The 25,517-nt window shown below is 41.5% G+C and overlaps 1 protein-coding gene across 1 annotated transcript in view; it reads right to left on the bottom strand.

Moving 5' to 3' along the window:
• Positions 1 to 25,517, bottom strand: part of ttn.1 (titin, tandem duplicate 1) — a 156,072-nt gene that overhangs the window by 112,434 nt on the left and 18,121 nt on the right. Inside the window, exons 32-44 of the mRNA XM_089133043.1 lie at positions 24,321 to 24,605; positions 24,100 to 24,225; positions 23,793 to 23,981; positions 21,953 to 22,432; positions 21,159 to 21,653; positions 20,795 to 20,839; positions 16,840 to 20,529; positions 16,148 to 16,426; positions 11,871 to 12,161; positions 11,418 to 11,702; positions 10,254 to 10,538; positions 9,875 to 10,159; positions 9,458 to 9,742 (exon numbers count right to left, since the gene is read on the bottom strand). Coding sequence (XP_088989169.1) covers positions 9,458 to 9,742; positions 9,875 to 10,159; positions 10,254 to 10,538; positions 11,418 to 11,702; positions 11,871 to 12,161; positions 16,148 to 16,426; positions 16,840 to 20,529; positions 20,795 to 20,839; positions 21,159 to 21,653; positions 21,953 to 22,432; positions 23,793 to 23,981; positions 24,100 to 24,225; positions 24,321 to 24,605 — 7,020 coding nt within the window. The remainder of the gene's footprint in view (positions 1 to 9,457; positions 9,743 to 9,874; positions 10,160 to 10,253; positions 10,539 to 11,417; positions 11,703 to 11,870; positions 12,162 to 16,147; positions 16,427 to 16,839; positions 20,530 to 20,794; positions 20,840 to 21,158; positions 21,654 to 21,952; positions 22,433 to 23,792; positions 23,982 to 24,099; positions 24,226 to 24,320; positions 24,606 to 25,517) is intronic.

Below are 25,517 nucleotides of genomic sequence, written 5' to 3'. Positions count from 1 at the left end.
AGATCAGTCGGCCGCTCTATGGCAGCCCTGGTGGCCACGGAGAGGCATCTGTGGCTAAATCTGGCTAATATGAAGGAGAAAGATAAAGCGTTTCTCCTGGATGCGCCGCTGTCGACCGAAAAAAACAGGCAGCGGCGCTCCAGAAATGTCTCCCCCTCCGTACTCATCCTTCGGGGGCTGCTGGGCGAGAGCAGCCCCGCCCGTCGAGAGAGCGTCGCGTCTCGGGCTCCTCCCCAGCAAAACTGGGCTGAGACGCAGCGTTCTCAGGCGAGGTCTTCCCGGGATAGAACCGATCTGAGGACGGTTATTGTCGCCAGGAAGGCTTCGTCGAAGAAGTCCTGACGCCACTGGTGTCAGGCTACTGAGGGTGGTCCCCACCGTGAGACAGAGGTGTTCGCCGCTGAATCCGGCGCCCGCTCTCTCTCGGTGCCCTCAGGGGTTTGTTCTGCCAACCCTGCCTGTAATGGGGGGTGCAGACGGTCCCAGCGAGCGATTTCCCGAGGGACGCTCGTTTGCTCCGAGGAGCGATACAGAACGGTCGTTAAACCCTGCCTGTGCGCGGTCACAGGGCGCTGTTTCTGTTTTTAAAAACTACTCCAGAGGCCAGTCTCGAGAGACTGGTACCCTTAGTAGAATTTCTGGTAGAATGGGGAAGTCTTCCAAATATATCTCGTTGGGTCCTGCAGACTATCGAACGCGGGTACGCGATCCAGTTCAGGTCGCGTCCACCTCGTTTCCGGGGGGTTTTGCCCACAGTGGTGACCCCCGAGCAGGCTCTGGTTATGGAACAAGAAGTGAAAGCTCTGCTACTGAAGGGGGCGATAGAACGAGTTCTTCCTCCCGACAGAGAGCTGGGGTATTACAGCCGGTACTTCATTGTTCCAAAGAAGGATGGGCGGCTGCGTCCGATTTTAGACCTGCGCCTCTTAAATCGGTCAGTAGGGAAGCTCAAGTTCTAAATGCTGACTCTCAAGCAGATCGTGTCACAGATCAGGTCCGAGGACTGGTTTGTCACGATAGACCTAAAAAAAGACGCGTACTTCCATATCTCCATCCTTCCGCAACATCGGAAGTTCCTGAGGTTCGCTTTTTGGGGCGAAGCGTACCAATATCGGGTCCTTCCATTCGGCCTAGCGTTATCTCCTCGAACCTTCACGAAATGCATGGACGCGGCCTTGGCCCGCTGCGTCTCCAGGGCATTCGCATTTTAAATTACATCGACGATTGGTTGATTCTGGCTCAATCGGAGCATCAGGCGATTCGGCATCGAGATGCCGTCCTCGCCCACATCAGAAGGTTGGGGTTGAGACTCAACGCCAAGAAGAGTGTGCTTTCGCCAGTTCAGCGGACCACTTTTCTAGGCGTGGTATGGGATTCGATGACGATGCAGGCACGTCTGTCGCCGGTTTGTATAGCCTCGATTATCTCGACTGTCAAGCAAGTGAAGCTAGGCCAGTCACTCACTGTAAAGGAATTCCAGAGAATTCTGGGTCTGATGGCAGCAGCATCCAACGTGTTACCGTGAGACATGAGACCACTACAGTGGTGGCTCAGGACCAAGGGGTTCTCCCCGAGGGGAAAGCCGCTCCGCAAGATCAAGGTCACGCGACGTGGTCTCCGTGCCCTGGCTATGTGGAAAGAACCTTGGTTCCTGTCCCTGGGACCTGCGCTGGGAGCCCCGTGTCGCCGGGTAACGGTGACGACGGATGCCTCTCTCACGGGCTGGGGAGCGATCATGAGTGGTCGCTCGGCCCGCGGGTTGGGGCAAGACCATCATCTCCGATGGCATATAAATTGTCTAGAGATGATGGCGGTGTTTCAGGCTCTGAAACACTTTCTCCCAGACCTCAGAGATCATCATGTTCTTGTCCGGTCAGACAACATGTCTGTGGTCTCTTACATAAACCACCAGGGGGGTCTGCAGGGACCCGTTCCTGCTGAACCTGCCTGTGAGGGTGGGCGCAGACGGTCCTAGCGAGTGGTTTCCCGAGGGAAGCTCGTTTGCTCCGAGGAGCGATACAGAACAGTCGTTAAACCCTGCCACGACAGAGCACTGTTTCTGTCTCTATAATTACTCCAGAGGCCAGTCTCGAGAGACTGGTACCCTTAGTGGAATTTCTGGCAGAATGGGAAAGTCTTCCAAATATATCTCGATGGGTCCTGCAGACTATCGAACGCGGGTACACGATCCAGTTCAGGTCACGTCCGCCTCGTTTTCGGGGGATTTTGCCTACAGTGGTATCCCCCGAGCAGGCTCTGGTCATGGAACAAGAGGTGAAAGCTCTGTTACTGAAGGGGGCGATAGAACGAGTTCTTCCCCCCGACAGAGAGTTGGGGTATTACAGCCGTTACTTCATTGTTCCAAAGAAGCTAACGATATACGCCTCCCTCACGGGCTGGGGGCGATCATGAGTGGTCGCTCAGCCCGGGGTCTGTGGACTTTCTCCCAGACCTGAGGGGTCACCATGTTCTTGTCCGGTCAGACAGCACATCGGGGGTCTTTTTATAGACCATCAAGGGGGTCTGCGCTCATGTCCATTATTCAGGCTAGCGCCAGATCCTTCTGTGGGCCCAGGGGAAGCTTCTTCTTTGGCGATTATATATCCCATGATATTTAAATCGGGAGGCAGACATCCTGTCGAGGCAGGGGCCGAGGCCCGGGGAGTGGAGACTCCACCCCGAGGTGGTGGAGCTCCTATGGAGTCATTTCGGTCATACCGAGGTAGGCCTATTTGAATCCAGGGACTGAGACACTGCATGCTGTGGTTTCTCTGTATCCACCAGCCCCTCTGGGGTTGGATGCGATGGTACAGGAGTGGCCGAGGTCACCCCTGTACGCATTTCCCCCGATTGCTCTGCTCCCAGGAGTTCTGGAGAGGGTTCACCGAGTCGGGGTCTTTCTACTGTTAGTAGCCCCGCGTTGGCCGGCCCGAGTATGGATGCGGGTCGATACTTCACCCCCGCCCAGATCTATGGAGGTTGTGGCTTGGCCTCTGAGGGGGCCCAGCTCATAGAATCGGGTCTCTCGACTGAGGTCGTGGAGACCATCCTCCAATCCAGAGCTCCGTCCACGAGGAGATTATATGCCTTGAGGTGGCAATGTTTCACCTCTTGGTGGGGAGAACACCAGTTGGACCCAGTTAACTGCCCGGTGTGGCGGTGCTGGAATTCCTTTGGAGCATTTCTCCACAGGGTTATCCCACTCCACACTAAAGGTGTATGTGGTGGCCTATCTGCTTACCACGTCCCTTTGAGTGGAGCTTTTCACGGGAGATAGCCATTGGTAATTCGTTTTCTTCGTGGTATTGTGAGGTCAGACCAAGAGAAACTAATCTGCTCTGCCCTCTGAGGGCTCTAGATGCTTATGTCCACAGAGCTGCCCTGTGGAGAAAGCCTGAACAGTTATCTGTTTGTTTTGGACCTCCGAAGAAAGGTTGTCCCGCATCTGAGCAGAGGTTGAGTAAGTGAGTGGTCGAGGCCATCTCATTTGCATATGAGTCCGCCGGTCAGCCTTCTCCTTTGGCTGTCTGGGCTCACTCAACCAGGGGTATGGTAGCTCCGCTCCAGGGGCGCAGGTGCTTTCGTCTAAATATGTGCCTGATTTCATACAACGGACACCTGCTCGCATGGCGGCGTTGGTATTAGCGTTCCCACGGCGTTTACACGCAGCTCGAAGTTCCCTGAATGGGAACGTCTCTGGTTACGTATGTAACCCTAGTTCCCTGAAGGGAACGAGACGCTGCGTGTCTATGCCATACTCCCAGCATGCCCGTGAGCGCTTGCTTCAGTCCTATCAGAAGCTGTTGCGCTTGTGTTTCGGGGATGCTTTATAGTTTCCTGGTCGATACGTCACCCCGCCTATGACGTTCCGTCTCGCCATTGGACAGATTTCATACGTGCTTCATGACTCGTCACGCAGAGGCGTTCCCACGGCGTTTACACGCAGCGTCTCGTTGCCTTCAGGGAACTAGGGTTACATACGTAACCAGAGACGTTTTATCCACACTTGAAATTTTGCAATCTCTCTAATTTTAGTTCCCTTTCAAGGGAACTTCGAGCTGCGTTGTCAAACAAGATGGGAACGCTCTGTGTGATTGCGTCGTGAAGCGTCTGTGCAATCAGTCCAATGAGAGAGTAAGACGTCAGGTGACGTCATTGACCAGGAAACTATAAAGCACCCTTGAGATCAGACCGCGACAGCTTCTGTAGCCTTCAGCAAGCGATCTCTGTACTCTGTCCTTGTTTATTTATTGTTGTTTGTCAAAGCCAAAAAAATAAATATATATCACTATCTATATTTATGGCAAGCAAGATTATAGGCGGTGTGTGGTTCCCTGCCCTCGTTACATCACGGGTGGGGACACACATTAGCTATTTGTTGCAATGTTTGGGAGTGGAGCATGCCAGCAGTCAGTTCTCGAGGGAGCTGACTGTGGGCATTGCGAGAAGCTGTCCGCGAGGACGCTCCGCTCCCGCCGGGCATTCTCCGAGGAGGTTTCCCTGCTGTCTCTCTTTTGCCAAGGCACGGAGACGACTCGCATTTCGGGGTTTGCAAATGGATCTGACAGCGGGGGTTGGGACGGGCTCAGCTCTATCTTAGCTTTCACATGCCAGATCTAGTGTGACTGTGATTTCCAGTTCCGAGGAATTGGTATCGTTAGTGTTTTGTTTTAAAAAGAAAGAGTACAAAACAAATAAAAATGTTAAGAGAAAGGCAGATGTTTGAGTTTTAAATGAATGAATAAATAAGTCAGCTCATATCTGCTGAATAAAGAGGAGCTTTTAAAAGGAGGTTTTATTTGTGCTTTTGCCAGTTAAAATTTTACTGGCTATCTGAACATTATGAGATTGAAAATAGATTAAAGTTTTTAGATTAAATTTATCTTAAAAACTAGAAAACTCTGTATCTCAGCCTCCTCGTCGGGGTTTATATTTTATGTGTTTAATCCCCAGATGTCTAATTATAGCAATGTTTGGGTATTAAGTAGGCTATTATGGTATTTCAGTGCCTCGGGTTAAAGAGATGCTTGCGAGCTTTCTCTCTCCCGAGTCGGTGTCATCGTTATTAACCCCGTTATTAATATATATACCACCGTTATTAATATATATATGTTTTTCCGATATAAAGATAATGGGAAAATAAAGATATAAATGTGTCTGTTCTTCTGGACGCTCCGCTTTCAAGAAAACTATTAAATAATCCATTCAGCGGTGTTCCAGAGGTTTCTTCCTCACCAATGTTCCTGAGACTGCTGGACGAGAGCAGTCTCGGCCTATTAAGCTCCTCGCAGCACAAGGTGCAAAACAGAACAGTCTAGCCAGTTAGAGATATGCAAGATCTGAGGACTGTTTTATCTCTAAAAAAGCTTGGACAAAGGAGAAGCCCTGACGCCGAGGTGGTCAGGCTTCTAAGGGTGGTCCCCTCTGGGGTAGGGACGGTTTTGAGAAATTGTTTCTCCTCAGTGCCCTTTGGGGTGCGACTCTCTGAGGAGGGTCGCAGCACTGACGGTTCGGTTTCCCTGCCGGTTCGCCGTTTCAGGGCACCAAGGTCTCAGTGTCCCCAAACGAGCCTTAAAAAAGAGCAGTCAGTTCGGTTTCCCTGCCGGTTCACCGTTTTAGGACGCCGAGGTGCCTGCTTTATCCAACGGTCCTCCGAGGAGGGTCGTAGGAACTAAGCTAGTTAAGAGGTAGGCAAGATCTGAGGACTGTCATCATGTCTAATAAAGCTTAGACAAGAAGTCCTGTCGCAAAAAATGAGGCTATCAGGCTTCTGAGGGCTGCTCCGGGGCAGGGACGGTTTTGAGAAATCGTTTCTCCTCGGCAACCTCTGGGGTGCGACTCTCTCTTTCCATCCTCATCACAGGAGGTTCCTGAGGTTTGCTTTGGGGGCGAAGCATACCAATATCGGGTTCTCCCATTCAGCCAAGGTTCTCACCCCACACCTTTGTTTTCAATATGCGCGGATGCAGCTCTGGCTCCTCTGGACTCCAGGGCATTTGCGTATTATACTATCAATGATTGATTGATCCTAGCTCAATCTGAGCATGTGGCAGTTCAGCATTGAGATGTCATTCTGTCTCATTTTAAGATGTTGGGGGTTGTTGCTCAACGCCAAGAAGAGTGTGCTCTGAGGACCACTTTTCTAGGTGTGGCCTTTTACAGCAGTAAATGGGGTATATATCATGGCAGCTGAGTCCAACGTAATTACTTTTGGCCTTCTGTACATGAGACCCATGCAGTGATGGCTCAGGACCAAGGGGTTTTCTCCGAGGAGAAAAACGTTTTTCGCATGATCAAGGTCACGCGGCTTTGCCTTCGTGCTTCAATCTTGTGGAAGAACCTTGGTTCCTCGCCCAGGCCCACTGTTGGGAGCTTCTTGTCGACGCATAATGTTATCGACGGATGCTTCCCTCACAAGTTGGGGGGTATATCTAGGCCAGTTACTCACCGTCAAGCATTTTTTAGACTGGTGTCTCTCATGGCAGCTGTGTCCAATGTAGTTACTTTTGGCCTTTTGTACATGAGGCCCATGCAGTGATGGCTCAGGACCAAGGGGTTTTCTCCGAGGAGAAAAACGTTTCGCATGATCAAGGTCACGCGGCTTTGCCTTCGTGCTTCGGTCATGTCGAAGAACCTTGGTCCCTCGCCCAAGCCCAGTTTTTGGGGGCTTCTTGTCGAAGCATAATGACGGATGCTTCCCTCACAAGTTGGGGGTGATCATGATCATGGGAGTGACCATCTACCTTTTAGCACATAATTGGTTAAAAGTGATGGCGGTATTCCCGAAAATCTCAATACTTCCTGCCAGACCCTAGAGGTCACTATGTGTTTGTCCTTTCGGATAAAACACTGATGGTCTCGTATATCGGAGCAGATATCCTGTTGAGGCAGGGGCTGAGGCCCAGGGAATGGAGACTCACCCCTGAGGTGGTGGAGCTTCTTAGGGAGAACTTAGGGTCAAACTAAAGGCAGTCGACATTTCACATTGTTGGTACAACGCATTGCTCTATTTGGTTCCTCCTCACACATCCAGCTCTGCTTGGACTGGATGTGATGTATTAGGTGTGGTTAACACTACACCGGTATGCATTTCCCGATATCTTTGCTCCCGGGAGTTCACCCTCATTTGGAGTTTGGAAAACTTGGCTTGGCCTCTGAGGGGGCCCGGCTCATAGAATCCTGTCTTTAGACTGAGGTCGTTGAGACCATTCTCCAAGCCAGAGCTCCTTCCACGAGAGAAACTATATGCATTGAAATGGAAATTATTCTCCATCTGGTGTGGTGAACGTCACCAAGATCCTGTTAACTGCCCTGTTGGTACAGTTCTTGATTTCTTGCAAGACCGTTTCTCTGCTGGATTATCTCCTCCTACCTTAAAGGTTTACGTGGCGTATACCTTAAAGGTTTAAGTATATCGGCCTCCCGGTACTTCTATCGGGAGAGATCCTCTAATTACTAGTTTTTCTCGGTGGTACATGAGGTTGAGACCTGCACTGCACTCAGAGCACTGGCTTGGGATTTGGCCATTGTACTTGAGGGTCTGGCTTTGGCTCCCTTTGAGCCCATTGAAGAGGTTTCAGAAAAATTCCTCACTTTGAAAACATTTCTCCTTGCTGTTTCATTTACCGGAGATTAGGAGATTTGCATGCCCTGTCGGTTGCTCCTTTATGCCTGGAATCTGCACCGGGTATGGTGAAAGCATTTCTATACCCTAGACCGGATTATACTCCTTAGGTCCCAGTTAATTTTTGGGGGCCTTATAGTGCTGCAGGCCTTTTATCCTCCACCTTTTAATACCCCAGATCAGGAACGACCGAAACTGTTATGTCCAGTTCGGGCATTAGATGCCTACGTTCACAGAGCTGCGCTGTGGCGTAAGTCTGAACAATTATTTGTCTGCTTTGGGTCACTCAAGAAAGAGTCCCCTGCATCTAAACAGGTTATGAGCAAATGGATAGTCGAGGCTATATCATTGGCTTATGAAGCGGCTGAAAAGCTTTCACCTATGGCTGTTCGGGCCCATTCTACTAGAATTAATACTATGGCGACCTCTACGGCCTTTATTCCGAGTGTTTCCCTTTTTGATATTTGTAATGCGGCAGGATGTCCTCTCCGCATACATTTGTCAGATTTTATGAACTTGGCCTCTCCACTCCTGGGGCTAGGTTGCTTGCTTCTTAGTGTGCGCAAGGACTTCACACAGAACGGGCATTTCTCAGCATGACGTAGTGGGTATGGGGTTCCCATCGCGTTTGACGACGCAGCTCGAAGTTCCCTTGAAAGGGAACGTCTCAGGTTACGTATGTAACCCTGGTTCCCTGAGAGGGAACGAGAGCTGCGTTTGCCTGCCATACTTCCTGCATGCCCTGATCGACTTGCTCCAGGCCTTTCACAGAAGCTGTCGCGGTCTGATCTCAAGGGTGCTTTATAGTTTCCTGGTCGATGACGTCACCTGACGTCTTACTCTCTCATTGGACTGATTGTACAGACGCTTCACGCAGAGCGTTCCCATCGCGTTTGACAACGCAGCTCTCGTTCCCTCTCAGGGAACCAGGGTTACATACGTAACCTGAGACGTTTTTTTCTGATAGTTAAACACAATTATTCATATTTGCAATGCCCCTGTCTACTCTAGCCTTTCAATTTGACTTCTAGAAAAGAAAAGCTTTCAGTCCAAGACTATATTCCTCTTAAATGTAAACCAGAATATGGTGGAAAAGCATAATTAAATTTGCTTATTAGAATACTCGCAGTGTTTTAAAAGTGATATTACAGTGAAATGTATTAAAATTAAGCTTGAAGTGTAAGCTATGGACAACATAAAGCAGTTTGTATTTAATGCACTTTTCAATGCATTTTTGCAACAGTGTTTTAGTTTGCATTAGTGTTGTTATGTTTATGATAATTTAAGTAAATCTGGGATAAAATAAAGCATAAACATTAGATAAACTCTGAAATACAGTACAAAAATTTGAAGTACTAAAGTACTAAAACTAAATTAAATTGAAACAAACAAAAAACAAATTAAAAAATGGCACTTAAAATTATAGTAGAAGTAGAAAAATCAATGCTAAGTGTTTAAAATATTAATACATATAATATTTTATATAATATTATGTAAATTATATTAAAATAATACTATTTTTCATTTGACTATTGTGCACCAGTGCCAGTATACTATATATACTTGTCAGTATACTATATAAAATCGTTTTATAAAATAATCAAATTGTTATTTTTGTTTCATTTGGGATGATAGTCATTTCCATTTTTCATTGTTAAAATGCTAGCAATTAATCAAGAGAAGTGTGATCTCTTTGAGACCAAAAAAAAAAAATAATAATAAAAAAAAGTATTTGGGGAAAAAATGAGCATACTGAAAAGTATTGTAAAGAATGGAAAAGTTGGAACTTGATCTGCAAAATTCATTCAAATAAGCTGACTGCAGTTAACTAACCTGTCGCAAGGGTGACCAGCGAATGACAAATATCTGATCCATCTTCATTTGTAACCTCACAAGAATATTTTCCAGGAGTATTGACATCACACTCGTGAAGATATTCCAAAGCGCAAGTGTTTCCAATTACTTTTGTGTTGCATCTGTATGACGCATAGAGCTGTTTGCCATCCTTGTACCATGTGACAAACATTTTTTCAATTCCTGTGAAGGAACATTCGAGCCTCAACTTTTGCCCCCATTGAAGATTCTGGTTTGTGAGCTTCTTCACAAAACGAGCAGGTCCTAAGAGGAATCACATTGGATGAGCATCATGAATATCATGACCATCATGCTTGAAAATCACTGGCTTCCGCTACAGAATCAACTTGAATTCCAACCAACATTAATATAAAGGGCCTTTAAAAGTGTACTAACCAGATACTGTGACCACTTCAGCATGACAGATATCACTTCCATAGAAATTGGACACCTCACAGGAGTATTTTCCAGGAGTGTCTTTGGTGCATTCATGTAAACATTCTAGAGTGCAGGTGTTTCCAACAACTTGAGTATTATATCTGTAAGAGGCATATATTTGTTTCCCATCCTTGTACCAAGTGACAAAGATTTTAGGGGCTCCGGTAAATGTGCACTCAAGCTTCAATTTTTTGCTCATGGCAACTTTTTTGTCCTTAAGCTTCTGTTCAAATCGGGCAGGTTCTGAGAACAAGAAATTAGCGAATTTATCTTTATCCTATGTCTGCCTAAACATGAAATAAATTTGTAAACAAGTAAACTAGGATGCTAAACAAACCTGTAACTGTAGTTATATTGGCATGACAGATATCGGTGCCAAAGGAATTTGAAACTTCACAAGAGTATTTTCCAGGAGTGTCATTGTTACATTCATGGAGGCATTCCAAGATGCACATGTTCTCAATGATCCTTGTGTTGTATCTGTATGAGGCATACAGTTGTTTTCCATCTTTGTGCCATGTGACAAACATCTTCGGTGCTCCAGTGAATGTACACTGAAGTCTCAGTTTCTGACTGAGTGGGATAGCCATGTCTGTCAACCTCTTCACAAAGCGGGCAGGCTCTACGAAGAACAGCATCAGATCCATTTAAATGACTTCCTTAACAACGACAAGAACTATAAAAACAGGCAACATATCAACCTTTACGATGCTATACAAACCTGTAACTGTAGTTATATTGGCATGACAGATATCAGTGCCAAAGGAATTTGAAACTTCACAAGAGTATTTTCCAGGAGTGCCATTGTTACATTCATGGAGGCATTCCAAGACGCACATGTTCTCAATGATCCTTGTATTGTATCTGTATGAAGCATACAGTTGTTTTCCATCTTTGTACCATGTGACAAACATCTTTGGTGCTCCAGTGAATGTACACTGAAGTCTCAGTTTCTGACTGAGTGGGATAGCCATGTCTGTCAACCTCTTCACAAAGCGGGCAGGCTCTACGAAGAACAGCATCAGATCCATTTAAATGACTTCCTTAACAACGACAAGAACTATAGAAACAGGCAACATATCAACCTTTACAACATGCGGATTGTTCTTTAAAATCATTAAACTCCTCAAATTTGCTAAAGTATGCAATCAATTTTAAGCATGTAAACTTGCAGATGCAATCGCAAAGTTGATCAATATCCCGCAACAACAAGCACTCAAAAAACATGCCAGCCCTCACTGTAGCCTTGATACAGGATAAAACAGATTTGAATTAAGACGCATGGGCCACTTCAATGAACGTGCAAAATGTCATAGCAGCACACCATATTGTTGCCAACCGCAAACAAACAAAAAACACGACGAACAAAAATTACACCATTCCAGGTGACATGCGGTCCAACGCTGCAATATCAAACTATTCCTTTTATATCCATGGGCAAAATCCATGGGTATGGAACTTTGAAAGATGGGCAGGCAAGGGTCCAGTACAAATTACAAACCTGTAACTGCCACAACTTCAGCATGACATATATCCGTTCCATAAACGTTTGAAACTTCACATGAGTATTTTCCTGTAGTCTCATTATTGCACTCATGCAGACACTCCAGGATACAGGAGTCTGATGTAACTTTGGTGTTGTATCGATATGAAGCAAACAGCTGTTTGCCATCCTTGTACCAAGTGACAAACATTTTTGGAGCTCCGGTGAATGTGCATTCAAGTCTTAGCTTTTTACTCATTGGTATGAATTGATCTGTCAACTTCTTCACAAAACGGGCAGATTCTGAGATGAAGAGGATTGGAAACCTTTAGTCCAAAAAATTATATATAGGCTTACATATTGGAGAAGTGTCAATTACGGGTAGCTTTTATTTAAAATTGAGAGGCCCAAAATGAATAACGTAATAATAGTAAATGCATAGAGCATTACTGAAATCCATAGTATACAAACCCGTCACTGCAGTCACATTAGCATGGCAAATATCTCTTCCAAAGGCATTGGAGACTTCACAAGAGTATTTTCCTGTGGTGTTCTTGTCACATTCATGAAGACATTCCAAAATGCAGGAGTTATCTGTGACTTTTGTATTGTATCTGTATGATGCATAGAGTTGTCTGCCATCTTTGAACCAGGTCACAAACAATTTCTGGGCTCCACTGAATGTGCACTCAAGTCTCAACTTTTGGCTCATTGGGATGGAAATGTTGCTCAGGGTCTTCACAAAGCGGGCAGCTGCTGATGCTGTGAGGAACAGTATAGCTAGAGTTACATCTCTGCAAATGGGAGTTGCATTAAATAAATATGATTGTAGCATTCAAATGTTTTTCTAGTGGTAAAAAGCGTTCACCATAAGTCGTCAAAGGTATTTAAGTACAAGATTTAAGGAATTACATAATTTTGCAAGAACACTGACATTGACATTCAAAGATGGTTGAATTGTCTGTTTTCCATTCCTCAGCCATTTCATAATTATATAATTCTGCATTACATATAAGAGGTAAAACATTGAGGAACAACAAGAGCCTGCGTCATTGTGGCATGTGACTGGATATTTCATAAGAGTGGTCATTTCATTGCAAAATTCAAGAATAAGAAGGAATTTCAGTATTCCAGTAAAGGTACCAAGAGCCACCATTTGTGTGCCATCCTTCAAGTCAAGATATCTGAACTGACAATTAACCAGCTTGTGAAAAAAGAAAAGACTGAAGATTTTTCTTCAAATATAAAACATCGCTTGGCTTGACATGAAATGGAAAGCGTCCATTTTGAAGAATTTCGGCTTCTCTTCCATTTCGGTTTCTTCCAAACACAAGACGTCTCTTGAACCTCTTTCATTGAAGATTTTTCTTCAAATATAAAATAATATTTTTCAATATTAATGGCTTGACATGAAATGGAAAGTGTCCATTTTGAAGAATTTCGGTTTCTCTTCCATTTCAGTTTTTCAAAACACAAGATGTCTCTTAAACCTCTTTGATTGAAGATTTTTTTTAAATATAAAATAATATTTTTCAATATTAATGGCTTGACATGAAATGGAAAGCATCCATTTTGAAGAATTTTGGTTTCTCTTCCATTTCGTTTCTCTTGAAACTCTTCCGTTTCACCATCTTTTCAAAGAAATTATGTAGATTGTGTCTTAAGAAAGACATGAGGTTCTGATTCAAATAAGAACATTTTAAGAAGATAAAGAGTTTGTATATAGTGCGTTGTTTGATGTTTTCCGGTCAATTTTACCAACAACCACTGTCAAGATATCTAATATTAATTTACCAGTAAAACCAGTCATAGTTTCTGACATCCACAACCAGATGAAACTAGTTATCACTTGACGAAAGCAATATGAACTGTGATTTTCAAATACAGAGAGTGAAATACAACTAAAGATTGATTTTAATCCAATATAGAAAAGGTATGCGAAACACAATCCAGTCTAAAAGAACGCCAAACACTGTTCAAATATCTTAAGATACTCCAACCTTTAACTACAAGAGAACCAGAACAACTTATTATTCCAGCATAATTCAATACAAATGCACTCGATGATATCCTCAAAGGTTAGAGTAAGAATCTAAAGAGTGGCTTCATGGACAAAGACTCAGTGCACGGACACCCATGGATCTAGGAAATTCAAAGATCAATCAAAAAGTGAAGAAGAAGAAAAAAATCAAGTGAAAAAAGTCACAGTCAGTCCTAGACCATCGATTTTATGAGCATAGACAAAAGGGTTTTATAGAGTAAAAAGGAATTAGAATTAATTATATTATTCAGTGTTTTTGTGTTCTAAAGCATAAACTTTAGTTGTATTAGTGATCAACATCTCCTGTTGTAATGCCAAATAAAAAGTTACAAAATATAAAATGTTGTACCGCACCGGTGTTTTTAGATTTTTATGGATGATGTTGAAAAATGTTGATATTGCAGGTCAACCGTATTTTAAAAAAAAATAAATAAATCAGATAATTCATGGCAACAGCAACTGCTTAATTGCCTGAAAGCTTTGTTAATTGCCATTGTAGCCCGCGCTGCCTGTTAGTAACACACCTGTTAGTGCTGGGAACCTGCAGGGATTATTCTTCTTGTCTTTCTCAAGCATACTAACCTCTTATTATAGCAACTGATTTTGAGGCGATTTTTCCAACTTCGTTTGATAGGCAACATTGGTACTCCCCAAAATCTGAACTTTCAAAGGGACGTGTCTCCAAATATTCAATTAAATCTTCAAAAATAATTTTGTCAGTATTGATAAATCTCTTATTTTTTAACAAGTTTATTTCAAACGGGGCAGTACCAATGAGCTCACTCCCAAATAAAGCACTGGTCACCTTCACTACATCCAGCATTGGTAATTCTTTTGTGATGGAGGGGGTCTCTGAGAATAAAAATTAAACGGATTTCAGCAAAAACCATAGTCAAAAACTCGTATTGCTATTATTAATAGTATTGATCATCTTGGTTACAATAACAATACAATAACTATAATAACTACACTAGCAAGTTTTTTTAACTAGTTTTTTTTTCCTGCATCCCTAAACCTCATTTTATGTAGTATATAAAATGGTCCATATAAGCATTCAATAAGTTACCAGTCAAAGACAATGTCATACAAGGCTCGAGAGCTCAAAAAATGTGCAGTGCAGTTGTATGGATATGTCTGCTTTAACAAATCATAAACCATTTAGACTCTAAAAACGCATGGTGTGTGGCAATTCTTTGGTGGGTAGGTGGTGAGTTGCGGGATAACCAGCATTTTCATCATCTTTACCTTTACACACACAACAATCAAATAACACAACATGTAACACTGTGGACATTTTCTGCACAGGACTTAAAACGCCACAAAAAAAGAGCAATTTTGTCCCTACTCTACAAGCAAAGAAAAAGTTCTACATTGGTCTTGTCATTTTTTGAAAGCCAACTATGTTATGAATCTTCCTTCCATTCTTAATCATAATGGTCCTATTCATCCATTTTAAATATGTGACTATTTCTGCTCATTCGCCATATTTATGTTCATCAACAGGAATGAGTTATGGCAGTGAATACAAAAACACATGAACAGAAATACTAAGAAAACACCAATTACTGGATCCATACCCAGTTCCCAGAAAACATTTTCACAGATCATGTTTTTTGGGACCTGGTATGGATCAAATACATAGATCAATATTGTTTTCTTAATGTCTCTGTTCATGTGTTTTTGTATTCATCACCTTTGCTTTACCCCACTGATGGTCATAAATATGGTGGATAAAGTAAAATAGCTGAAACTGATGAATTCCCAAAATTATGATCCAATATGCACTCAAGAGACAATGGGATATGCTAAATTGCTAAAGTATTCACAAGTCAAAAGTATTAATAAATCTGAATATCAGTTACTTCTACCACATACAGCCATCAAAATATTTGATAACCTGTGTCATTGATGTATTGCAAATATATAATGTTAGTTCACATACAAGAAAAGGAAATATATCTACTTATCAGAAGATATTCTAAAATGAATATTTACAATGTATTTAAAAAATAATAATAATAATTAAAAGTAAATTAATTGGGAGAAATCTTAAAACATCCAGCACAGTCTTATCCCAAGACGTCATACAACTGACACTTTTGACCATACGTCAACATCCGCCATTTAAGGGTACCCTTTAACATCGGTTAGATGATGTTATCGAATCCTAACCCTACCCCAGACCTAAACCTACCCCGTCACCTAACTGACGTTAAAGGTAAAGCGTCAGTGGTATGACGTCCCAGGATCGTCATCTAACTGACGTTAAAGGGTACCCTGACGTTAAAAAGTACCCTTGGTACCCTTGACGTTAAAGGGATGTCTTGGGATGAGACTGTGTTAAAACATCACATTTACACATCTGTTTCAGTCATGGTTATAGAGATAGGCGGAAATATTGATCCCAGGTGGATTAATTGTATTAATCAAAAAAGATTGTTTTAATTAAAAGCAAAAAAAGAATAATATTGAGAGGAAGATATTGAAAGATTCTGACATATTTTCAGTGATTTAAATATCACTTTGAAAGAATTTAAGTTGAATCATATATTGCTTATATGATTACAAAACATGCATAACTCTGTCATACACAAGAGTGCAGATTGGATTTCAAGGACAGAAAAAAAGCGGAACCCTTAAAAATCAGTAACCTTTGTTAAAGATTTGTCAGCAGCAAAAGCATAGAATATAACGTCAGTTCACTCACCAGTGATGTACAGATTAGCAGAGCAGGTGTCACTACCGTGCTTGTTTGATGCACAACAGCTGTATTCACCAATGTCGGCCTTTGTTGGGTTGAGGAGCTCCAAAGATGATGTCCTTTGCCAGCTGATGATCCTGAACTTGTCACTCTGTCTAATTTCAGAGCCAGACTTGAACCACTTGAAAGTCACATTAGGTGTCTCTTCAATCTCGCATTCAAACTTCACTGGGCTGCCGACGTTGCTCTCAATGTCATAAAACTTCTTCTTGAAAACTGGAGGCACTGAAATTTGCAAGGAAATAAAATACAAAAAATTAATACAATGACAATAATAGGACTACTGAGTTGTGTGATTTATCAAGATGCATAAGAAATGGAAAGGTAGGAATGATGGTAATCCTGGGATGACATGGAAAAAAAATAATGATGTGAACGTTAGAAAATGGGTGATGAAGAGCCACACATGACATGGTCATGCTTGAAGAACTCAGAAGATGAAATATGTGGCATTATATTGAAAGAGGGTGAAAAGATATTTAGCACACATAATGTATGCTTAAAAACTATTCTTAAAGAAATTGTGAAGTAATGGAAAGATGATGTAGCTGTGCCAACTAGTTAATTAGTGATGATCTAAGTTGAATTGTTAAGAATTATCTATCTCATCTAGGATGACAAAATCCACACAATCCAACCTCTTGAGACAACAGTGAGCCTTGATGAGGATGATGATATCTTGCCAGCTTCACTCACAGCTTCACAGGTATATTCCCCTTCATGTTTCCCCTTGATAACTTTGTTGATAACTAGTGTGTAAGAATCACTGTCCTTTAAACATCTGAACTCTTTGCCAGGTTTAATCGATACTCCGTTCAAAAGCCAGTTTACACTTTTAACACCTTTTATTCTCACAGACAATGTAACTTTGGAATTCTCTTCAGCAGAAATGTCTTTTAATAGTATTTCAAAAAGGAGCTCTTCTGTCAAATGCTTAATTAAAATGCCCTCTGTTGCAACCGCCTCTCTTTTGTCTTCTTGAATAAGAACATCCATAGACTCTTCCACAGTGATCTGTCTAGGAGGTGCATCAACTGTGATATCTGAAAAACACACCTCTCTCTTATAATGTTCAGATGAAATGGATTTAATTTCCCTGCGTTCAGTCTCACTGAAACGGTGGGTCTCCATTTTGGATTCTGCAGCCTTCTGGGTCACATGGTGCTCTGACTCCTGGATAGCAGTTTGCCTTTGAGTCATTGCGGAATGCAAAAAGACTTGAGCTTCTGTCTGCAGAGCTGCAGACTGCTTTTTAGGTGTTGTAAACATTTCAACATTTTCTGTTAAAATTGCTGAGGATAATGGATATGAAGAAGCTTTGCTATCCAGCAATCTCTCAGGTCTGTCAAGTTTTAAGATGTTTGACTGTTCAGAGCTGAAGACGAGTTTCTCTTGATTAAGCATAGAGTAGAAAGCAGCAGGAAGTTCGTCTTTAAGAGCTGCTCTCTGAGGGTATACACCCTCGAAGACGATTGTAATTTCTATAGGTGGACCAGCTGTTGTAATAAGGTAAGTGCACATCATGTAGTTTGGTTCCATACGCACATTGACCTCCTTTACTTCCACAACTCCTAAACTTTGCACTACATCTGCCAAAATTAAAGGCTGATCACAAGCCACAGCAGACTGAAGTGTCATTCTCAACTGTTGTTTGATGTCCAAGTTGTGTGATTTTGGTACAGGAATTACAAAGGTAAGTTCCTTTGGAAGAGTTTTGCTTTCTTGCGATTCACTTACTAAAAGCGGTTCTAATGGCTGTGTTGTAATGTTTATTTTAGTCGCTTCTGATCTGGTAAATCCTTCTGACATTTCACCTGTCATTGAATGTTTTTCCTCTATAAGTACTGACTGTCTTACAGACTGACCTTCTTGAATCTGAACTGCAAAGTCTTGCTCAGCAGCCTCAAGAGCAGCACAACTTTCTGTTGCTATGGATTTGTCCTCTACATGCAAATACTGAACAGGTACTTTAGGCTCTACATCTGTCTTACAAGTGAATTTCTCAACTGCTTTGAAACTGTCTGTGAGGCCCTCTTCTATAGAATGAGATTCAGACACTGATGCTGCATGCATGTTATTCCACCAGTCCTCTTTCTGCAAAATTGCACTTTGTGGCTTGACCTCACTTGCAATAGGGCTTTCCTTTGAAAGTGGAACAGGCTGTGAGACTACCTGAAGAACACTCAAAGGTCTGGCTTCTGTTTTGAGCTCAATTTTAAGACCTTCTACTTTCACATCAAGACTTTCAGCATAATCTGATGTTAGTTCTACTTGTTCTTCTTTAGTGGCTACAAATTTACTGTATTTTTCTTGTCTCTGGGTGGCTTTCTGTTCTTCTGGTTTTTCAACTGAAACTAACTCTTCTTTACACAAAAAGGTTTTCGACTGCACCGAGTGGAGATGTAATTGGCCAGGAACCTCTAAACTAGGCTTTACAACCATTGTGGTATACTTGGATGCACACTGTGCTACTTGTTCATAGAAAACTGTTTTCTGGTCATCAGAAGAAACTGTGTGTAAAATAACTGGCATCTGACATCTGCCAGCTCCAAAATCTGGCTTCTCACAAGTAAATCTGACTTCAGACAAAAGAGTGTCTTGGTCACTGATAAGCTGTAAATTAAGCACCTGATCCTTTTCCTTCTGGGAATGGACTGAAAAAGGATGCTCCAGGACCGGTATTCCAGTGGTTTTGTCAGCTTGAAGCTTGATCTTTTCTTCAGTAACTAGGGCTGATTTTAATATTTGATCTTTAAAGAGCTGAGCAGTTTCCTCAACTGGTCTATGCATTCCAAAGGGTTTTTCTTTTAAAAGAGTGTGCTCAGTTTCACAAACTGACGTAAGCACTGGTTTGGCTTGTTCCTCTTCGGCTAAACATTCAATGGACTCAATAGTTGCTAGCTCTGAAGCATTACATTCTGTAAGTGCTACATTCTCTGATGATGTTGCAGTATACAATAACCTAACCCCTTCGGTAACTTTGTAGCTTTTCATCTCTTCAGGGCTTTTAATTGTTGTGCAGTCCTCTCCAAGAATTGGCAGCTTCATTTCAACTTGATGACTACTAACAATAACCTTTGGTGTTAAAGTTGTGTGCATCTTTTCTGTTTCACTTTTTATCAAATCCTCAGCTTTCACTATGCTAAGAGGTAAAGTACTTTCTGAAATGGCAGACATAAGTTTTGATGGCACCTCAAAACTCAATTCAAGCTCTCTGACTTCTGGACTAACAATTTGATCACAGTGCTGCTCAATAAAGCCTTGATTTTCTTGTACAGTAGAGATCATTGCAGCCATCTGCAGCTGTTTCAGAGGAGTTGCCACCACTAGGTTTGCCTGGGCAGAGGCAACTTTTACTCTCTCCTGCACATCATGAGACTGCATTAATGCAGCTTGGTGAGTTACCTGCTCCATTTGAACAGTGGCAGTAGATTCATCTAAAACATGCAAAGTATGTATCTGCTCACTTGTAACAGTTTGTCTGTCTTTTGTGGCAATGGTGCAAGCCATCTGGTGTCCCTGCTGAAGGCTAGTTCTTACTTGTTCCGGAAGGCTGACACTATGTGACTCGGTGGCTTCAGATGCTGAAACAGTCCTCAAGAATACAATGAGTTCTGCGCTGCAAGAAGTTTCTCCAAAAGGATTAGATGCCTTACAAGAGTAAAGACTACTGTCGCTTTGTTGAATGTCCAATATCTTTAAATATCCAGACCCATCTTTGTTGTTCACAATGATGCAGTATTTGCTAGGCTGCATTTGATTGCTACCTCTGTACCACTGAACAACAGGAAGTGGAACTCCTGTTACAGTGTATTCAAGGAGAGCATGGCTCCCAACTTCGTATTGCACAGGCTCAATTGCTTTGACAAAATATGGAGGCTGCCCAATGGTCTCTTCTTGTTTCTTTGGGTCCTTCACCTTAACATGAAGATGGGAAGTACATATTGACTTGCCAAATCGGTTGCTCGCTGTGCAAGAATACTCTCCCTCCAACTCCTTTGTAATTTTAGTTATTATTAGAGTGTGTTCTTCCTTCTCTTGTACTAATATATAAAAAGATGAGGACTTTAATAATTGGTCATTGTGGTACCACTGAACAACTGGCTTAGGAAATCCAGACACAATCACAGTAAACTTAGCCGTGTTTCCAACAGTTGCAATTGCTGATGAGAATTTGGTTACAAAAACTGGCTTTTCTGGCTTTTTCACTAATGATTCTGAAAGTAATTTAGTCTCTGGCTGGAGTTCAAACGTTTTTCTTTTTTCTTTTAAATGAAGACTTGTTTCGCAAGAGTCCTCCTCAGTTGATATAGTAGAGGTAGAAAAAACTGAATAAAAAAATGATAATGGTGTTTGTCATATTAGATATCATCATATCTACAAAATACATACATAAAAACACTGTTGGTGGAGGGAAAAAAACAGCAGATTCATTATAGACGTTACATTTACATAAAAAAAGATTTACAAAATGATGCAGAGCAAAAATAAATAAAAGCCTCACTACAAAATTAAATTAAGTGAACAAAAGGTAACAATTCACAAACTAAACAAAAGATAACAAGTCACCATAATTTGTATTTATTCATTTACCTTTTGCTTCTTCTTTATGACTGGCCTCCTCATCCACTTTGGACACTGTGAAAACAAACGAATATTAGTGACAGCAAAGTTTCTGTGCAGTGTTTTAGTGTCTGTGTTGTCTTCTTATTTAAAAAAAAACAAATGAAAATGGACCATATCTCCCTCGTAGAACACCCATGACAGGTGTCCACTGCAGTATCTGTCAGACTCCTTTAGAAACAACATTTGCATGTTGTGATTTTTTTCCCATTTTTTAAGACGTCACATTCTCTTTTTTCTGTCTTTCTACTTATAAGAGTGGACATAAGTAAATAAAAAGTGTGCCCAGGGCTAACATAAAAGGTGGTAAAGACCAAAGCATGCAAATGCCAACCTGTCTTCACTCTGAGATGAGTGCTGCATGTTTTGTCTCCTGCAGCATTGATAACTTTGCAAGAATGTGTGCCCTCTTGCTCAGAACAGATATTCTTTACATTTAAGTAGCACAAGGGCCCATCATGTTTCAAGGAGTATGACCTTGGCTCTTCAACATTCAACTGGTTGTGTAGCCATACAACGAATGGAGAGGGCCTTCCTTTGATTACATTATAAAGAGAAACACTCTCCCTTTGTTTGGCAAGGAATTCTGGGGACAGTTTCACAAGGAACTCTGGGTGAATTGCATCATATATGTCACGCTCCAACAAAGGGATAACATCAGGATTGTAATGTCGGTTTATCTGCCACTTTGTTGTCAGGGCTCCAACATTCTGCAGGGACTCCTGATTTTCTTGGTCAGTGGCCTTTTTACTTGACTCATTTTCAGTTTTAGAAGATTTACTGATAGAATCGGAGGGTATGGGGGTTTCTTTGGGGTTCGCTTCTTTAGCTGAGTGAGAATAAAGTTAGGGAAATTTATTAGGGATTATTCAGTAATTCAGCATGATATTTTAGCATTGATAAGAACAAAAAAAAAGTTAGTAAGATGTAGGATGATGTTAGGCCAGGCATGTGAAGGATCAAAAAATTTTTAAGTATTAAAATAGATTACGTGGGATATTACATTGTAAATTTAATTAAAAATTAAAGTTGGTTATAGCCACATGAAACATATTTTAGATTAACAGAACACCAGCAGGAAGCAGATGAGAGGAAATGAGCATCAAAGACAAAAAAAACTATAACCACCTTCGACTGTGAGCTGTGCAGATGTTCGATTCTCGCCATTTCTATTTTTAACAGTACAGCAGTAATGTCCCTGGTCCCCAAAATGGACATGGAGTATCATGAGAGAAATGAGCTTGCCTTGATGTACACACTGCACCCTTTCTGTATTTGTGATCGTCCTTCCGTTATGATCCCATACAATTTCAGTAAATGGCTGTCCACTGAAGGAACAGTTGAACTGAGCCACATCACCCAGGCCGACAGATACATCACTCATTTTCTGAGTCAAAACGGGGCTTGTTGAATATTCTTCCACAGAGGTAACTTGTTGGACCTCTATGCTTTTAACAGATGTTGTGGACATCATCACCGTAGGGATGCTTTCAAAAGTTTGCATAGTGGAACAATGAGTCTCACTCATGGTCTGGGAGGTGACCATCTCCGAATGAGTCATTCCGGTGCTCGAAACACTTTGCCTACCTACTGTTCTCACACTGAGATCTGAGCGATAAAAAGAATAACATTAGACATTTGTAAATGTCAAATTGCCATTTAAAGCTTAAAAATAATAGATCATCAATGTATGGTAAAGGTAGTGAGAGATGGCAGAATTCCATAGATGAGTTTTCAAAATTTGTGAGGATGATGACAAGCAAAATGTGCTGTTTTTTTTGTTTGTTTTTTTGTTTTGTTTTTTGAGAGAAAAAAAAACTATGCATTGAAAATAAAGTTATTAATGATCTGTGATTAGGTTTCTTAATAATGAGAAAGAGGTGATGCAATTTGTATCTTTTAATGTTTCTTCTATATTGTGCCTGATGGATCAATGAATTTAATAGGAAAACAGTGCTTTTCACATGCATAGTAAAGAATAATGGGGCCTGGTCTTGGTAAGATTATAGAAATTCATTATGCCAAGATTGTTCAGTGTATTTAAAGTTAATGATCTGACCATCATTCATGACATTTAAAGGGTTAGTTCACCCAAAAATGAAAATTAAGTCATTAATTACTCACCCCCATGCTGTACCAACCCCGTAAGACCTTCGTTCGTCTTCGGAACACAAATGAAGATATTTTTGATTAAATTTGAGAGCTGTATAACTACCACATTGGCTCCTAAGGGACTGCCTCTTGACGGCCCAAAAAGTCAATGAAGAAAATGTTTAAATATCCCAAGTGACTACCGTGGCTCAACTATATGTTTATCAAGCGACGCGAATACTTTTTGTGCGAAAAAACAAACAAAAATAACGAGTTTATTCGACTATTTTTTTCTTCCTTGTAGGCCAGAACGAGACTTCCTTATAGATTTCCACGACGCATGCGCGAGAATTGCGATCTGAAGTAGTGTAAGCTGTGTACGCAGATCGCAAATCTCGCGCATGCGTCGTGGAAATCTATAAGGAAGTCTCGTTCTGGCCTACAAGGAAGAAAAAAATAGTCGAATAAACTCGTTATTTTTGTTTGTTTTTTCGCACAAAAAGTATTCGCGTCGCTTGATAAACATATAGTTGAGCCACGGTAGTCACTTGGGATATTTAAACATTTTCTTCATTGACTTTTTGGGCCGTCAAGAGGCAGTCCCTTAGGAGCCAATGTGGTAGTTATACAGCTCTCAAATTTAATCAAAAATATCTTCATTTGTGTTCCGAAGACGAACGAAGGTCTTACGGGGTTGGTACAGCATGGGGGTGAGTAATTAATGACTTAATTTTCATTTTTGGGTGAACTAACTCTTTAAAGCGTGTATTAAGCAAAGGAACATGCTAAAAAAGACAAACAAAGGTCAGGTTGCTCAACAAGAAAAGGATGGCATAGTTTTGAGAGAAGACAAGGAACCTAAAAAGTTTGCACATACCATTAACCGTCAAAACTGCAGAGCAAGAGACCATTCCTCCAGAATTGCGTGCAACACATGTGTATTCTCCTGCATCTGGAGCATATGCTCTGGAGATCTCGAGCTGACAGATGTCATCAAACTGAGACATTATGAAGTTGTCAGACTTCACAATTTCCTTTTCTCTACAGTACCAGGTAATCTTCAGATCTGCACACATAACAAAGAAATGCTTGTTAACTCCACAAAGGAAATTTCATATGCTTATTAAAAATGTAAAACATATTCTATGTTCCACATTTGTTTAATGCAAAGGGTTGATCCTTACCATCTCCAGTGACACGGCACTGGAATCTGGCTGATTCTCCCTCTTCAGCAGAGGTACCTTGCAGCGAGGTAATAATTACCGGTCGAGACCCTGGGGCCACAGTCTCTGGAGAAACCACTTCTGAAACTGTTCACAGAAGTTATGTTTGTGTTAAAAATATTGGTTATATGAAAACCAGTATCTAATATTGGTTTTAAAAAACAATCTCAAAATAAGCTTACCTTCCACATTAAGTGATGCAGAACTTGTGGCTACTCCATAGTCATTCTTAGCTTCACAGTTGTACTGAGCTGCATCTTCTGGGAAGACTTCAATGAGCAACAATATGTGCTCATTTCCCTCCCTCAGGAACTTACACTTGAACCCAGAAGACAGGGCCTGAGAGTTCTTATACCAGGACACCTGAGGCTGAGGAATTCCTGTCACCTCCACAGAGAAGCGTGCAGGTTTGCCAGCCTCAACAGACAGGGGCTGCAAGTGCCTGATGATCTGAGGAGGCTCAGGGACTGAATTAAATCAAGACACATGTTAGACCAAGAAAATCAGCTTCACAAATCACACTTTAATGTAGTGGTTCAATGCATTTGGAATATACGGGTATGCAATGGACAGAAAGAGTGGAAGACATATTTTCCAATTAATATTTTGCGTATACCATCCAATAGTTTGGGTCACAATGCATTCAATTGATGAAAAGTGACAGTAAAGACTTTTCCATTTTTACAAAAAAAAAATATATATTTCAGTGTTTATTACCAAGAAAGCCAGGGAAAAAACACATTAGCCTACATAAAGGTTATAAATTGATAAGCTTGATCGATTAAAAAAAAGGGCTACATCTGAATATTTTCTGTAAAAAGCTAGTATATGTTACAGTATGTTCACGCTATCATTGATTCAAAGGCAATACAAAGCAAAAATAAGAACTTGACAAATCTGAACCGCCACGCATCTGTGAATATAGTGGACACACGGACAGCGCGCTGCCGCATTGAGTTCTATTTCGCGCTTGAACGGACAAAAACCATAGACTGCCAAAAAACAACAAGACGCACAAAAGTAAGCCCGGAAAGTATCTTTGTCGAGTATTCTCATATGCAGAGTCTTAAAGCTCTTAAAGTGACAGCAGCCATTCATGTTATAATCAAAGAACAAGACAAAGAAAAAATCCCTCACTGCTCTTGACATTTGTAGCATTAATAAGGATTATTCTGTATTTAATTTATACTTTATGCAGTGAAGACTGTGAAGTGTTTGGTCAATTTATTCAATTTCTGTATATTTCCTACCTGTTAATATATATAAATATATATATATATATATATATATATATATATATAGGCTACAGTCTTAACATTGTTTCTACATTAATTTGGAGATTAAATATAAACATATATTAAATGTTTGCCAACTATTAA

This window comes from Pimephales promelas, chromosome 7 (assembly GCF_988280905.1).
Source record: "Pimephales promelas chromosome 7, fPimPro1.hap1.1, whole genome shotgun sequence".
Taxonomy (NCBI): Eukaryota; Metazoa; Chordata; class Actinopteri; order Cypriniformes; family Leuciscidae; genus Pimephales; species Pimephales promelas.
This window is presented reverse-complemented; position numbering and strand designations above follow the sequence as displayed.